Source organism: Salvelinus alpinus, chromosome 9 (assembly GCF_045679555.1).
Source record: "Salvelinus alpinus chromosome 9, SLU_Salpinus.1, whole genome shotgun sequence".
NCBI lineage: Eukaryota > Metazoa > Chordata > Actinopteri > Salmoniformes > Salmonidae > Salvelinus > Salvelinus alpinus.
The window spans coordinates 43,411,160-43,428,734 of NC_092094.1; the positions used below are offsets into that span (position 1 = coordinate 43,411,160).

At 43.3% G+C, this 17,575-nt stretch overlaps 1 protein-coding gene across 1 annotated transcript in view; it reads right to left on the reverse strand.

Annotated features, from left to right (window-relative positions):
* Positions 1–17,229, reverse strand: part of LOC139530155 (protein kinase C-binding protein NELL2a-like) — a 110,992-nt gene extending 93,763 nt beyond the window's left edge. The window contains exons 1-3 of the mRNA XM_071326296.1: positions 16,874–17,229; positions 16,435–16,563; positions 412–562 (exon numbers count right to left, since the gene is read on the reverse strand). Coding sequence (XP_071182397.1) covers positions 412–562; positions 16,435–16,563; positions 16,874–16,922 — 329 coding nt within the window. The 5' untranslated portion in view covers positions 16,923–17,229. The remainder of the gene's footprint in view (positions 1–411; positions 563–16,434; positions 16,564–16,873) is intronic.
* Between the last annotated feature and the right edge of the window lie 346 nt (positions 17,230–17,575).

Below are 17,575 nucleotides of genomic sequence, written 5' to 3' on the forward strand. Positions count from 1 at the left end.
CACGCACCATATTACAGATCTGTTAGTGCTGCAGGTATCAAATCAGTATTTTCTTATTTATTTTTTATTTATTAGGATCCCCATTAGCCGACGCCAGTAGCGACAGCTAGTCTTACTGGGGTCCGACACATAACGGAAAATACATTAAAGACAAAATACTTTAAAATGTACATACATTTAAACAAATTAACATGTTGTGTGTGTGCATCAGTTACACAAAAATACTGTATGTACCCTCAACACATTCTACACACAAATGACACTCCCATATTTTAAGAAGACTTCACTGCAAAGGTGAGCCATTCATACTCTGATCAGTGTGCTTTGTGAGATCTCTGACATTGTGTTCGGCGTGTATTGTGAGGACTCCAGCATTGTATTCAGTAAGTATTGTAAGGACTCTGGCCGTACCTCTGTTCAGAGTGGTGGATGGACAGGATGACCCCAGAGTTTAGGTGCTCCTGTTTCAGGGTGACCAGCACGGTGAACTCAGTCCGGCCCCTCAGCTTCTGGAGCATCCGCGCAGACACATCCTCAGGGGCCTTCACCTCCCTGGATGAACCTGGGAAAAGAACAAGTGACAGTTTGATCATTAAAAAGACAATATTGTAGTAGCACTTGAGAATTCAAATACATCAGCATTATTAATTTACGCATTTCATTTCCATGTGTTTCCATTCATTAGAGGTTATCTATCATTGTTGCAGATGTTGGTTATTCTTGATATTATTACCTCATTGCATGTTACATACAGATGCAGGAACTTAATTTGACCAGTTTCTCCCACAGCAGGAAAATTATTCTGCAGCAACAGGAAATGTGAATTATTGTGTGGATTATAATTAATGGACATTTTTGTAGGGGGTGATACATTTTTTGTTAGGGCAAATCAATTCTGAAAGTGAAATTACAAACTTTAGAAGCCTTTTTTAACCGTGAATACACTATAAGTTTGCATTTCCTGCTGTGCAGGACATTTCCTGCAACAACAGGGTGACCAGATTAAGATCCTACATCTGAGCAAAGAATATTCATGATTGCTCAACCGTAATGCTATCTCAGATATGTCTATTATTTCTGGCATAATGTGTATTAATGACAGGGAGAGCGGTGTTACTCTGTCACTGAAACTTTACATAAAGACAGTAGGATGCAGGAAAATAAAACAAACAACAAACAATTCACGATGCCTCAGTTGTTGGTACAGACAGGCAAAAGAAACAATCCACTCTTGAAATTACAGCAGAACACAGCCGGCTATTTCAGCTCCTCAAAACCTCTGATCAATCTCCGACAGGCAGCTTCAGAGATCCACCTTTGGATTTCAGCTTTATCTGCCAGCCGAGACAAATCGATAGAAAGCAGCAAGACATGGAAGTGAAGAAGAAGAAGAACGCAGCGGCTCTGTGTTATATATGTATATGTATATACATACATGCATACATACATACATACACACATACATATATACAGTATGTATATGTGTCCGCCACACAGAGCCGCTGCGTTCTTCTTCTTCACTTCCATGTCTTACAATATAAGTGAATAATAAGAAGAAGAAGAAAGAAGAACGCAGCGGCTCTGTGTTATATATATATATATACAGTGGGGAGAACAAGTATTTGATACACTGCCGATTTTGCAGGTTTTCCTACTTACAAAGCATGTAGAGGTCTGTAATTTGTATCATAGGTACACTTCAACTGTAAGAGACGGAATCTAAAACAAAAATCCAGAAAATCACATTGTATGATTTTTAAGTAATTAATTTGCATTTTATTGCATGACATAAGTATTTGATACATCAGAAAAGCAGAACTTAATATTTGGTACAGAAACCTTTGTTTGCAATTACAGAGATCATACGTTTCCTGTAGTTCTTGACCAGGTTTGCACACACTGCAGCAGGGATTTTGGCCCACTCCTCCATACAGACCTTCTCCAGATCCTTCAGGTTTCGGGGCTGTCGCTGGGCAATACGGACTTTCAGCTCCCTCCAAAGAGTTTCTATTGGGTTCAGGTCTGGAGACTGGCTAGGCCACTCCGGGACCTTGAGATGCTTCTTACGGAGCCACTCCTTAGTTGCCCTGGCTGTGTGTTGCGGGTCGTTGTCATGCTGGAAGACCCAGCCACGACCCATCTTCAATGCTCTTACTGAGGGAAGGAGGTTGTTGGCCAAGATCTCGCGATACATGGCCCCATCCATCCTCCCCTCAATACGGTGCAGTCGTCCTGTACCCTTTGCAGAAAAGCATCCCCAAAGAATGATGTTTCCACCTCCATGCTTCACGATTGGGATGATGTTCTTGGGGCTGTACTCATCCTTCTTCTTCCTCCAAACACGGCAAGTGGAGTTTAGACCAAAAAGCTCTATTTTTGTCTCATCAGACCACATGACCTTCTCCCATTCCTCCTCTGGATCATCCAGATGGTCATTGGCAAACTTCAGACGGGCCTGGACATGCGCTGGCTTGAGCAGGGGGACCTTGCGTGCGCTGCAGTATTTTAATCCATGACGGCGTAATGTGTTACTAATGGTTTTCTTTGAGACTGTGGTCCCAGCTCTCTTCAGGTCATTGACCAGGTCCTGTCGTGTAGTTCTGGGTTGATCCCTCACCTTCCTCATGATCATTGATGCCCCACGAGGTGAGATCTTGCATGGAGCCCCAGACCGAGGGTGATTGACCGTCATCTTGAACTTCTTCCATTTTCTAATAATTGCGCCAACAGTTGTTGCCTTCTCACCAAGCTGCTTGCCTATTGTCCTGTAGCCCATCCCAGCCTTGTGCAGGTCTACAATTTTATCCCTGATGTCCTTACACAGCTTTCTGGTCTTGGCCATTGTGGAGAGGTTGGAGTCTGTTTGATTGAGTGTGTGGACAGGTGTCTTTTATACAGTTAACGAGTTGAAACAGGTGCAGTTAATACAGGTAATGAGTGGAGAACAGGAGGGCTTCTTAAAGAAAAACTAACAGGTCTGTGAGAGCCGGAATTCTTACTGGTTGGTAGGTGATCAAATACTTATGTCACACAATAAAATGCAAATTAATTACTTAAAAATCATAGAATGGGATTTTCAGGATTTTTGTTTTAGATTCCGTCTCTTACAGTTGAAGTGTACCTATGATAAAAATTACAGACCTCTACATGCTTTGCAAGTAGGAAAACCTGCAAAATTGTCAGTGTATCAAATACTTGTTCTCCCCACTGTATATACAGTGGGGAGAACAAGTATTTGATACACTGCTGATTTTGCAGGTTTTCCTACTTACAAAGCATGTAGAGGTCTGTAATTTGTATCATAGGTACACTTCAACTGTGAGAGACGGAATCTAAAACAAAAATCCAGAAAATCACATTGTATGATTTTTAAGTAATTAATTTGCATTTTATTGCATGACATAAGTATTTGATACATCAGAAAAGCAGAACTTAATATTTGGTACAGAAACCTTTGTTTGCAATTACAGAGATCATAGGTGTCCTGTAGTTCTTGACCAGGTTTGCACACACTGCAGCAGGGATTTTGGCCCACTCCTCCATACAGACCTTCTCCAGATCCTTCAGGTTTCGGGGCTGTCGCTGGGCAATACGGACTTTCAGCTCCCTCCAAAGATTTTCTATTGGGTTCAGGTCTGGAGACTGGCTAGGCCACTCCAGGACCTTGAGATGCTTCTTACGGAGCCACTCCTTAGTTGCCCTGGCTGTGTGTTTCGGGTCGTTGTCATGCTGGAAGACCCAGCCACGACCCATCTTCAATGCTCTTACTGAGGGAAGGAGGTTGTTGGCCAAGATCTCGCGATACATGGCCCCATTCATCCTCCCCTCAATACGGTGCAGTCGTCCTGTCCCCTTTGCAGAAAAGCATCCCCAAAGAATGATGTTTCCACCTCCATGCTTCACGGTTGGGATGGTGTTCTTGGGGTTGTACTCATCCTTCTTCCTCCAAACACGGCGAGTGGAGTTTAGACCAAAAAGCTCTATTTTTGTCTCATCAGACCACATGACCTTCTCCCATTCCCCCTCTGGATCATCCAGATGGTCATTGGCAAACTTCAGACGGGCCTGGACATGCGCTGGCTTGAGCAGGGGGACCTTGCGTGCGCTGCAGGATTTTAATCCATGACGGCGTAGTGTGTTACTAATGGTTTTCTTTGAGACTGTGGTCCCAGCTCTCTTCAGGTCATTGACCAGGTCCTGCCGTGTAGTTCTGGGCTGATCCCTCACCTTCCTCATGATCATTGATGCCCCACGAGGTGAGATCTTGCGTGGAGCCCCAGACCGAGGGTGATTGACTGTCATCTTTAACTTCTTCCATTTTCTAATAATTGCGCCAACAGTTGTTGCCTTCTCACCAAGCTGCTTGCCTATTGTTCTGTAGCCCATCCTAGCCTTGTGCAGGTCTACAATTTTAACCCTGATGTCCTTACACAGCTCTCTGGTCTTGGCCATTGTGGAGAGGTTGGAGTCTGTTTGATTGAGTGTGTGGACAGGTGTCTTTTATACAGGTAATGAGTTCAAACAAGTGCAGTTAATACAGGTAATGAGTGGAGAACAGGAGGGCTTCTTAAAGAAAAACTAACAGGTCTGTGAGAGCCGGAATTCTTACTGGTTGGTAGGTGATCAAATACTTATGTCATGCAATAAAATGCAAATTAATTACTTAAAAATCATACAATGTGATTTTCTGGATTTTTGTTTTAGATTCCGTCTCTCACAGTTGAAGTGTACCTATGATAAAAATTACAGACCTCTACATGCTTTGTAAGTAGGAAAACCTGCAAAATCGGCAGTGTATCAAATACTTGTTCTCCCCACTGTATATATATATATAGGATGGGCTACAGAACAATAGGCAAGCAGCTTGGTGAGAAGGCAACAACTGTTGGCGCAATTATTAGAAAATGGAAGAAGTTAAAGATGACAGTCAATCACCCTCGGTCTGGGGCTCCACGCAAGATCTCACCTCGTGGGGCATCAATGATCATGAGGAAGGTGAGGGATCAGCCCAGAACTACATGGCAGGACCTGGTCAATGACCTGAAGAGAGCTGGGACCACAGTCTCAAAGAAAACCATTAGTAACACACTACGCCGTCATGGATTAAAATCCTGCAGCGCACATAAGGTCCCCCTGCTCAAGCCAGCGCATGTCCAGGCCCGTCTGAAGTTTGCCAATGACCATCTGGATGATCCAGAGGAGGAATGGGAGAAGGTCATGTGGTCTGATGAGACAAAAATAGAGCTTTTTGGTCTAAACTCCACTCGCCGTGTTTGGAGGAAGAAGAAGGATGAGTACAACCCCAAGAACACCATCCCAACCGTGAAGCACGGAGGTGGAAACATCATTCTTTGGGGATGCTTTTCTGCAAAGGGGACAGGACGACTGCACCGTATTGAGGGGAGGATGGATGGGGCCATGTATCGTGAGATCTTGGCCAACAACCTCCTTCCCTCAGTAAGAGCATTGAAGATGGGTCGTGGCTGGGTCTTCCAGTATGACAACGACCCGAAACACACAACCATGGTAACTAAGGAGTGGCTCCGTAAGAAGCATCTCAAGGTCCTGGAGTGGCCTAGCCAGTCTCCAGACCTGAACCCAATAGAACATTTTTGGAGGGAGCTGAAAGTCCGTATTGCCCAGCGACAGCCCCGAAACGTGAAGGATCTGGAGAAGGTCTGTATGGAGGAGTGGGCCAAAATCCCTGCTGCAGTGTGTGCAAACCTGGTCAAGAACTACAGGAAACGTATGATCTCTGTAATTGCAAACTAAGGTTTCTGTACCAAATATTCAGTTCTGCTTTTCTGATGTATCAAATACTTATGTCATGCAATAAAATGCAAATTAATTAATTAAAAATCATACAATGTGATTTTCTGGATTTTTGTTTTAGATTCCTTCTCTCACAGTTGAAGTGTACCTATGATAAAAATTACAGACCTCTACATGCTTTGTAAGTAGGAAAACCTGCAAAATTGTCAGTGTATCAAATACTTGTTCTCCCCACTGTATATATATATATATATATATATATATATATATATTTGTCTCGGCTGGCAGACAAAGCTGCAATCCAAAGGTGCAGCTCCGAAGCTGTAAAGTTTCAGTGAAGCCACAAAGTAACACCGCTCTCCCTGTCATTAATACACATTATGCCAGAAATAATAGACATATCTGAGATAGCATTACGGTTGAGCAATCATGAATATTCTTTGCTCAGATGTAGGATATTAATCTGGTCACCCTGTTGTTGAAGGAAATTTCCTGTGAAAAGCAAACTTATATATATACACTACATGACCAAGAGTATGTGGACACCTGGTCGTCGAATATCTCATTCCAAAATCATGGGCATTAATATGGAGTTGGTCCCCCCTTTGCCGCTATAACAGCCTCCACTCTTCTGGGAAGGCTTTCCACTAGATGTTGGAACATTGCTGCGGGGACTTGCTGCGGGCACTGATGTTGGGTGATTAGGCCTGGCTTGCAGTCGGCGTTCCAATTCATCCCAAATGTGTTTTATAGGGTTGAGGTCAGAGCTCTGCGCAGGCCAGTCAAGTTCTTCTACACCGATCTCAACAAAACATTTCTGTACGGGCCTCGCTTTGTGCACAGGGGCATTGTCATGCTGAAACAGGAAAGGGCCTTCCCCAAACTGTTGCCACATTTGGAAGCCCAGAATCGTCTAGAATGTCATTGTATGCTGTAGCGTTAAGATTTCCCTTCACTTCCCTTCACCATGAAAACAGCCCCAGACCATTATTCCTCCTCCATCAAACTTTACAGTTGGCACTAAGAATTGGGGCCGGTAGCGTTCTCCTGGCATCTGCCAAACATAGATTAGTCTGTCGGACTGCCAGATGGTGAAGTGTGATTCATCACTCCAGAGAACGCGTTTCTACTGCAACAGAATCCAATGACGGCGAGTATTACACCACTCCAGCAGATGCTTGGCATTGTGCATGGTGATCTGCATGGCTACCACAGCATTCTGCAGCAAAACACCATCCCATCTGGTTTACATTTAGTGGGACTATCATTTGTTTTTCAACAGGACAATGACCCAACACACCTCCAGGCTGTGTAAGGGCTATTTGACCAAGAAGGAGAGTGATGGAGTGCTGCATCAGATGACCTGGCGTCCACAATCACCATTGAGATGATTTGGGATGAGTTGGACCACAGAGTGAAGAAAAAGCAGCCAACAAGTGCTCAGCATATGTGGGAACTCCTTCAAGACTGTTGGAAAAGCATTCCAGGTGAAGCTGGTTGAGAGAATGCCAAGAGTGTGCAAAGCTGTCATGAAGGCAAATGGTAGCTACTTTGAAGAATCTAAATCTAAAATCAATTTTAATTTGTTTAACAATATTTTGGTTACTACATGATTCCATATGTGTTATTTCATAGTTTTGATGTCTGCACTATTTTTTGACAATGTAGAAAATAGTAAAAATAAACCCTTGAATGAGTAAGTGTGTCCAAACTTTTGACTGGTACTGTATATATACAGTATATTACATATTATATTATTTTCAGATCTCTGTGTAGCCTAGCTAGTCTTCTGTAGCTAGTCTTCAGTTCTCCAGTCCCACCAGTGTGCCACCCTCTCCCCTGACTCTACCCAGACGTCTATGCTACTTTAATGGAAGCATCAATAAATTATGACATTTCTCAGAAGCGATCACATCAAAGGGTTCACTCCCAGCCAGGGGACGCATGCAGGATGGCATTCTTTAGCACTACGGGAAGCTAAGCTAGCATCGCTGCCTCTCCTCAGCGCATAAACATTTAACTTCCAGCTGGTGGGAGTAGACAATTAACACAATGCAATCTGCAAACACTACCAAGGCCACGATGAAGCCTGGCACTGTGCAGGGAGAGCATGTAGAGTAGTCGACGATGCGTGTGATAGGAGACAAGCACGTTATACAGTCTTCGGGGAAGGAGTGTAACGTGTGCTGCTAGCATTAGCATCTGTCGGATGCTGGCTAGGCTACTCCATGGGGAGGCCATGTTTTGAGTCGTTTCTGTCAACAACAACAAAAAGGTTGTCTGGTTTTTAGGTCCACTAGACAGATGCAACGCTAGACTGCATCCTCTCACCACAGCTGGTGTCATTAAAGTGTCATTGGCTGAGGTGGGACAGATGCAACGGTGACATGTACCAGATTAGTCTGCCCAGCAGTAACCTGATGGTAGCAACAGAAAGCCTCTGAATGAATAATTAAATCTAAGTGGCCACTCTTCATAATAATGTAGGACATTGGGGGAAATTATTAATGCTTTGAGGTGTCTTAGTGGACTACCTCATTGAATCGTAATTACAGATCAAATAGGGTGACGCATAATGGTTTAGTGACTTTTTCCCTACAACAGAAATACAATGAGCCATTTGTCAGACTTAAAAAACAAAACTGAACCCAAGCAAAAGGCTCCGGCCCGCAGATGGTACAGTGCTGTGCTAGTCAGTAATGTGCCAGACCTCAGCATGGCGAGTGTGACTGGCCAAGACAAGGGGACCACACTGATATCTCAATCCCAGGCACAATGGAAGGGCAGAATGAAGGTGAGGTAGGGGACAGTTTGGGCCGAGGGGCCTTGGGACTGAGCCCGGGGATCCACAGCAAGCCATCAGCCTGTGATCTGGTGGTAACCTCTCCTCTTCAGAACACAGCCTGCTTCCCCATGGGGGGTGGGAAGTGTCAAATGGGGAGAGGGACTGGTTGGGAGGATGGGGTAGGGTGGGGCTTTAGGGAGCTAGATGGACCCCTCTCTCAGACTTACTGATGAGCACGGCTGTGTTTGGAGACGCCCGCATCAAAAGCACAGAGATAGGACCCCTGCGTCGGTGCTGCTCACTCAGGGCATAAGATTAGCCCCAGACAGTACCCTACCAGTAACCCTCCCAAAAACCCTCCACATGAAAGAGGAGTGGATGAAAGGGCCAGATTCCCCCGCTCTCTGCCAAATCAATACCCTAGTCCCCATCCCCATGCACTGCACTGCAAGGCATGAGCCATCAGAAGCCATCAGTCGATTAGGTATTGGCAGGCGCCTGCATGGGGCGACCACCTGCTTTTAATGACCACTCTAACATGGGCAAAACAGACATTAAATAGCCTGGAAAGGAACATCCATGTCATACCTTATCTCACATCGGCATTGCTTTCAATGCTATCATTGAACTAACGGACACAGATTAATTAAGGGAAAAAAACACTCCTTTTCAGGCATGAAGAAATGCATTGACAGAGTGAGAAGTTCAAAGCATCGGGCTCAGAGAGGGTTCCTGGGAAGCAGAGCTTTGTGGTAGCCTAGCCAGCACACTAATCTTATCTGCATAATGTATACAGCTTTAATGGTTTCACACCAGGTGATTGACTCTAATCTGTAAATGAGTAATGCTACTTTTTTTATCAGTCTGAACTCTAAGTTTGTGCACAACGGTGAATGCTCCCCTTCAATTGTATAAGAAATATTATTATTATGAGGCTAATCAAATCACATTTTATTTGTCACATCCTTCGTAAACAGCAAGTGTATACTTACTTACGTGCCCTTCCCAAAAATGCAGAGAGAAAAATTAAAAAATAATAGAAAGAAAATAACACAAGGAATGAATACACAATGAATAATGATAATTTGGCTATATACACAGGGTACCAGTACTGAGTCGATCTGCGATCTACAGGGGTACGTGAGGTAGATACGTACATATACTGTAGGTAGGGGTAAAGTGACTAGGCAACAGGACAGATAATAAGCAGTAGCAGCAGCATATGTGATGAGTCAAAAGAGTTGGTGCAAAAAGGGTCAACGCATGGGGGTAATGCCAATCTAATCAATGGTTCATAGGTTTACCATTTGGAACAGGTTCCTTTAAAGCTCCAAACCTGGCCTAACTATCACACAATCCTTTCCAACTGCTCCCATATCTTCCAGTATTTTCAGAATGAACTCCTACGCCGTACACATGTACACCGTATACTGTGACTCCTTAAGTGTACACTGTACAAGGATGTAAACAGCCTCTCAAGGACAAGATTCATTCACTGGGTAACATCTATAGATTATATAGATAATATATATATTTATTTTTTATCATTCCATAAGGGTTGTGCGGGCCCTAATTTACAATGATGAAGATGCCTGACTTTACCCAGAACAGAGTCCAACAATAATAGCAAGTTAAAGATCACAGCTAGGGATGCACGATATATCGGTGAGCATATCGGAATCAGCCGATATTAGCTAAAAATGCCGGCATCGGCCCGATGTCTGGTTTAACGGCGATGTGCAAAATTGTCAAAGCTGACGTGCATACCTATATAAAGTAAGTAGATGACGTAATGACGCCACTAAAAATACAGTGCTACACAGAACAAAAGCAGAAAAATACCAAGCGCACACTTCCAACAACTAAACAAGTTCAAGTCGAGCAGTCATTTGAAAGAGTAAGAAGATTTCAGTGAGGCAACTCAAAGATAAAATCCATTAATGCCAAGATAATGGCATTCATTGCCCTTGACAATCAACTGTCCTCTGTCGTGGATAATTTTGATTTTCACCAACTGGTCGAGCCCCGGTACACACTATTTTTCAGATGTTTCCCAACCGGAGTTACACAGTATTGTTGAAACGTACATCTATGAGCTACTTGCTATGGGCGTCACTGCTATTAGCTTCATGACTGACATTTGGACCAGCGATGTCAGCCCCATGAGCATGCTGAGTCTGACAGCACAGTGGGTCGACAAGGATTTCGTACTGAGGAAAGCCATATTGCATGCTCAAGAATGTGCTGGTTCTCATACCGCTGCTGCCATTTCAATGGCATTTGAGAACATGTTTGAAACTTGTCTTGGAAACATGAACACACTCCTAGCGCCATTCGAACAACTGACTTGAGAAATAAGTTAATCAACTGAAACTGCAGCAGACGAGATACCCTCTGTCATGGCATTGAAACGCCTGCTCAACAAAACTGCCAATACAGACCGTGGGGTTAAAACTTACATAAGTACTTGAGGCTGTGAACAAGCAATTTGGTGGCATTCTCTCTGAGCCTCTTTACCTCTTTACCTAGCTTAATGCTAGGTACAAGGACCACTACTTCGATGCAGACAAGAAAGAGGGTTTACGTGAAATGTTACATACACAGCTGTAAAAGATGAAAACGGACACAGTGACTGTGCTCACCGGGAAAGAGAGGCCACGGTTGAAACGACTGAACAAATGAACAACCAAACAGCACAGCAAGTAAGTGAAAGAAGTAGGTTTTGATGATGTTTTACTGGTAATGGTTACATACGTAAACGCCAACAAAATAACATTTTGGTCAGTGGTGTGTGTGTAACCTTTAACTAGGCAAGTCAGTTAAGAACAAATTATTATTTACAATGACGGCCTCCCCCGGCCAAACACGGACGACGCTGGGACAATTGTGCGCCGCCCTATGGGACTCCCAATCACAGCCGGATGTGATACAACCTGGATTCGAACCTGGGATTGTAGTGATGCTTCTTGCACTGAGATGCAGTGCCTTAGACCGCTGCATCCATGTGTGTGTGTTAACTATTTAACTGTACTAGAATGCTTAAAAAGACGCTAAAATGTTAAATATCGGTTATCGAAATTAGTTTTTTTGGCAAGGAAAATATTGGATATCGGTATCGACCAAAAATGTCAAATCGGTGCATCACTAATCACCGCGATGTTTTGATCTAAATAATGTGGATAGTGTTAACTTTATCAAGTGGACTACTGGAACAAAATAGCACTGGTCACGTATTTAAAACATCTCCTCTCTAACATTTCACAAATATGCAATCTCTTCAGCTCTCAAAATTTAACCATGCATAAAATATGTTTAGCACAGAATGACCAAGTGGGACCAGTCAGTCCAAACATCTGAAAATCCCCAAACAAAGAGAACAAATAAGTAAATATACCACAGATAGCCGATAAATACATTCCTGCCTCACTCAACATTGCGTAACATCGCCAGTTAGAAAATTACATAGAATTTTCCCCAAACACTCTTTGTTTAAAACATTGGAGGTGAGGCTGAGGTATCTGCGTGGGAGGGTTGGATCCGAGAACGTCTCTTTTGGGAGATAACAGTAATGATAAACTCAACAACAACTCCAAACCCTCCATTACCCCCCTTTGGCTAGCCTACAGCTTCTAACTGAATAATCCAATACCAGCGCCGGCTCCGGCCGGCTCAGGCAATCTGCATTCGGAGGATGGTCTATCCCTCTACTGTGTGTCCGCTCTACTGGAACAAACACTAAACTGAGCCAAGGGCACCTCCAGGACTGCTGGGGCAGCACTGTCTCTAAAACTCTCTGATCGACTCTGCACTGCCGTCAGTCCGCCAGCCACTGACTGTCTGACATTCAGAGTCTTTGAGCTGGTGTCAGCCAGCCACCAGTCCTTTATCTATGTAAATGTATGGTGTATGGTGGCCCGGAGGTGACAGAAATAACCCCCAACCACCATCAGCACTTTTGGAACAAAGGATCAGGTTGGCTTGACAGGGCTAAAAACACCTTGATTTGTGGGCCAAGTTACTGTCACAAGTCCTTCCACATAGAAACAGTCAGATGTGAATGCTGTGTTTCTGCGGAATAGCTTTAGTAGCTGTCTGTAGCCCCAGAGGTTAGCCTATTAGATGCCTCCTGTTTGGTTGGTTGACACACACACACACAGAGAGACACATAGACACACACAGGGAGCGCTGCTCTATAATAAATGAGTCTCTTCCATCCCACAAGAACTAATGCCTCTCTGACACAGCTCTGGCTGGCTGGTGACACAAAAGCATCACACGGCACGCAGGGCTCTGGGTTCACGCGCATGCAGCTGTGTGGATAGGACACCGCTCACTGACCGCTTACTGTCGTGACCATGGCAGGCTGCTTTTCCAGCATCAGTTACTGTAGTAAGACTGTGTCCGATAGGAATTCAGTGCTGTTTGTGGGTGTGCTTCGTATGTACCACAGAGGGATCTACTCTGAAACCTATTTTAATCATGAAGATGTCTTGTTTGCAACCAAAACATAGGATGAACGAAGTTCCTTCTACAGGGTGCCACCTGCCCCAATTAGGTGCGACTGATATAGCCAGGGGCATTCCTTCCTCCAGCTTTATCGTACCAGTCCCTGAGGCATCCCTCTCTATCTGAACTGCACTTTGCTGTACTGCTGACATATACCTTCAAAGACGATCTGCTGCGGGGGGTGTCGTTCTAAAATGCAATCCCCACCTCCCTCCTCTCTCTCTCTCTCACATACACACGTGCATGCAAGCTAGCACACACACACACACAAACATTCCCTATCTTCCTCCCCTCCTTTACCACCTCCAGAATCCTCTCTTCTCCTCACCATCGCCCGCCTCCTAGAGATACCAGCCATCCCCATGGGCAGGCAGGCAGAGAAACAGGCAGCCACAGCCCTGTATACATTCAGATTGGTTTCTAATGAGCGTAGGAATGACCCCATGCAGCCATGTTAGCCGAGCCAGAGCCACACATCTGGATTACAGTCTATCAACCCCAATCAGACAGACAGCTCTATATCCAGTGAATACACTACAGAGGCCAGAAGGTTTGGCTGCCGCTCCGCACCGCGCCTCCACCCAGCATCACTTACTTATCAGAGACATCCTAAATGAATGATGTCAGCAGGCAGAAGCAGCCATAAATAACGCAGCGCTTTCCTTTCTGCTGGGTGGGTAATTGAATGTGCTTAAACTCTGCTCAAAGGTAATCCAGAGAAATAAGGGCTGTATTGACAGAGGCACACTGAAGAATGTACGGGGGAGTCTGAGTCATGTTTCCATTTTGTGACACCAATGGCTAACTGGAGGAGAGAGGGTGGCATAGTAGAGGATGGGACATTACAAAGAGGAGAAGGGGCTCTAGCTGCAGACATTGATGCACGATGCGTAAATGTGCTGGCAGGGTCATGGTTAGAAGGGATACAGCTTTTGTCAAATGAACCCTTTTCCTAACCTTAACCTAATTCTCCTAACCTGCTACGTTAATTCTCCTAACGTGATGAATACGTTATCCTAACCTGCTACGAAAAGTCAAATCTGATGTTAATTTGACAAAAGCTGGATCCCTTTTAGCCATGACCTGCTGGGCAGGGCTACAGATCAGTAGATTTAAATGAGAGGATAGACATGAGGTATGTGTAGTAGAAGGATTTGGAAATGAGGTATTCCTATAACATCAATGTTCATCACTTTTGTATTGGATGATGTGCTATAAGATGCCAAATGTTCCTTTTGAAGGCATAACTCCACATTTTGTAAACATTGATCTGGATGCATAGAGCTTTATCTGTTAATGTGTACGGGTTGATATTCTTCTGCAGAGAACTTTACCATGGGTGAATCCATTTGAATTCAATCATTTTTTGACAGCATTCCTTTTGATTTAAGGAATTCTTTCCATATATGTTTGCACGTGGAAGAAGTGGTCAGAAAGGGACTTTTTGGACCCGAATGCCAAAACATTCAGAAGATAAAGGTGTTCAATGTTGACCCATTATGCATTCCCCACCATCCATGTTTTTGCCACTGGAAAATATAAACGGCTGAGTTCGATGTCATTTAAAAGCTTTAAAAAAAGTGTTGTCAAGCGATTTGATTATTTCTTGAAAAAAATGTTTTTTATAAAAATAAACATTTAATGTAAATTATGTAAAAACGCGTACACTCTGTTTTTTGTTGTTGTAGCTTAGACCCTGTTTCACATCATCTGAGGTTTTGGTGTTGTGTCCGCCATCAGCTGAGACACAACATGCTCTTGAATACAGGTTGGGTGTCATTTCAATCATAGAAACATATTTCACCTATCCCTTCAGACTACTGTAATTTAGCTGGTACACCATTGAAATGTAAATTTGACTGAAATTGTACTGTAACTTCTAATTACGATGACAAATATGACAGCAGGTCCATCCACCGTCGAATGTCAATATAAATGGTCATGTATATTCTATTATCTATTGGGGGATTGACAGTATAATTTAAAACAACAGATATTCCCATTCAAGTCAACATCCTCTGACGTGTGGATCTACAATCATCTTTGTGGTACCACTTGAAAGTTGACATTTCAAATGTATTCTCATTTTAGTCCATTTATCAGCCAAAACATGACACCCACCCTGTACTGAAGAGCATGTTTTGTCTCAACCGAAGGCAGACACAACACAAAAACCTTAGATGATGTAAAACAGGGTCTAAATTACAACATATATGACAACAATAGGAGTTTGTGCGTTTTTAGATAATTAGCGTTAAAGGTTAAAAGATGATAATTGTTATTTTAAAAAACTATTTTTTTTAGCTTGACAACCCTGTTTGTGGCTTTTAAATTATATCAATCTCAACAGTTTATATTTTCCATTGATGAAGACATGGATGTCTCATGCTATGGTGGGATATGGAAAATGAGTCAAATTTGTGTACCTTTACATCTTAAGTGTTTTGGCATTCAGGTCCAAAAAGTCACTTTCTTAGCACTTCTACAATGGCCAAATGTGTATGGAAGGTTTCGTTCGAAACAAAAGAGGTGTTGTCAAAAAGTGATTGAATTCAAATGGATACACCCTAATTTAAATGATGTATTATTTCGTTTTAAAAGGTGCGAGGGCAGAGCAGTAAAACCTACAACTAGAGCGCGATACCAGCAGAACTCCTGTGACAAACGGCATTTCTCTGTCCAATACACCACCACTTTGCCAGTCAGATGATCAAGACTAGCATGTTAAAATGGGACAAACATGGAGATTGCTTCTAGTGATATTCTTACTAATGGCTCCTATCTCTGACAAACTAATACAGGTTCAGACTAGATAACCCATAATCAAATCAAATATAATCATTGAAGGACCAGTCTGACTAGGGTCAATTCACCGTCATCCACGCTCCATACATCTCCACGAGCCCGGGGTGTTGTTGCTTGCTAATCTCATTATGCCGTCTTTCCATCATTATTTGCATGTCTGTGTCTGCCCCGATCTGTGTCACCCCCCCCCCCCCCCCCCTCTCTATTATGGGAATCATTGCCTTTGTTATGGGCAGGTGGCATCCTGGGCCCCTGGCCTCACTCAAAGAGAAAATAACAACACAACGCTACTGTATGTCAAAAGAGATGGTTGTGCAAACAGGTTGTATTGTGGAGAAGATGCATAAATTGAATGGTTTCCTTTTATGTGAGAGCTTCTAAGAGCATCAACGCCCATTTACCATTAGTCAATCTAATATTATATAGTACAAAACAAGTATTTTCCCTTGCCATGTTTGATGAGTTTGGACTTCATTCTTATGAAGAACAAACTGCAATCAATCATTGTTGCCCTGTCTCCTTCAGCCCAACACAGCATATTAGGTGTCTTTATGGCAGCATCTTACCTTGAAAGTGGAACGCCCGAGACTCGCTGTGAAAGCCCTGGACTTGATTAACTCCATCAAAACCCTCTCCGAGCGTCAATTCATCGAACACATTGATGCGTAGAGCAGGATCAACCCCGAAACCTAAAACTTATTGATATAAAAACAAACACAATAGGCTACGCATGAAGGACAAAATTCACAGCATATTCCGTGACCCGTCCTGAAAGGTTATTGATGCTGGGTAGATGCGCATCTAAGTGTTCAGAAATATATCTGACATGTACAACTACAATTTTAATAATAGCTGAAAGTGGATAGGAGAAATACTAAATTACACGACAATGACAACCCAGTTAGATGATAGCCTACAATCATGTATGTTGTAAAGTGGGTGTCTCAAGTCGTTGACATTAATTAGCTACGAGACATTATGGTCAATGGCAAATGTGTGTCCTACCTGAGGTGACGCAGAATAAACCGAGGACAAGAAATAGTTTTAATCCCATTGTGAATCAAAATTAGTCCATGTTTTGTCCACTTCCAAGAGGCAGTACTGTTCAATCCAACGATGTCACAACAGCTCAGTAGCCTTTTACAAATCCCACATTTGTGAAAACCGGATCACCAAGAGATTTTATTCCATTCAGTGCGAGCTACCTTATACAGGTATGTTATACTACTGGCATCGGTCAATCGGCGACACAGGTGGGTAGGCAATAGAGGTTGTAACAAAGCAATCTTCCCAGTCCATGAAACGCTCCTCTGTTCAGCAGTCTGCACGAGTGCGACAGAGGAGAGGAGAGGAGAGAGAGGGTACCCGCTTTCAGGGTGTGAAGGAAAGCAGAACGAAGCGAATGGATCAATAAACCCCCTTGTGGTCTTGGCTGAAAATGCCTTGATAATCCCAAACGCGCACTAAAATACTGTAGTTGTTATTCACTGAGTATACAAAACATTAAGAAGAACACCAAACAAACACTGTATAGCCTCAAAACATAGTTAAATCTATAATTGTTATATCATGGATGGTTAGTCCTTGTATCTAATGCTCTGTCTCTGTCTATGACTTTGATTGTGGTTACATTTCTCCAGCCCCATACCTCAGTTTTTTTACAAAAAAAAGTGGTGTGGTGTCACATTGTTATTGTTTCAACTGCGG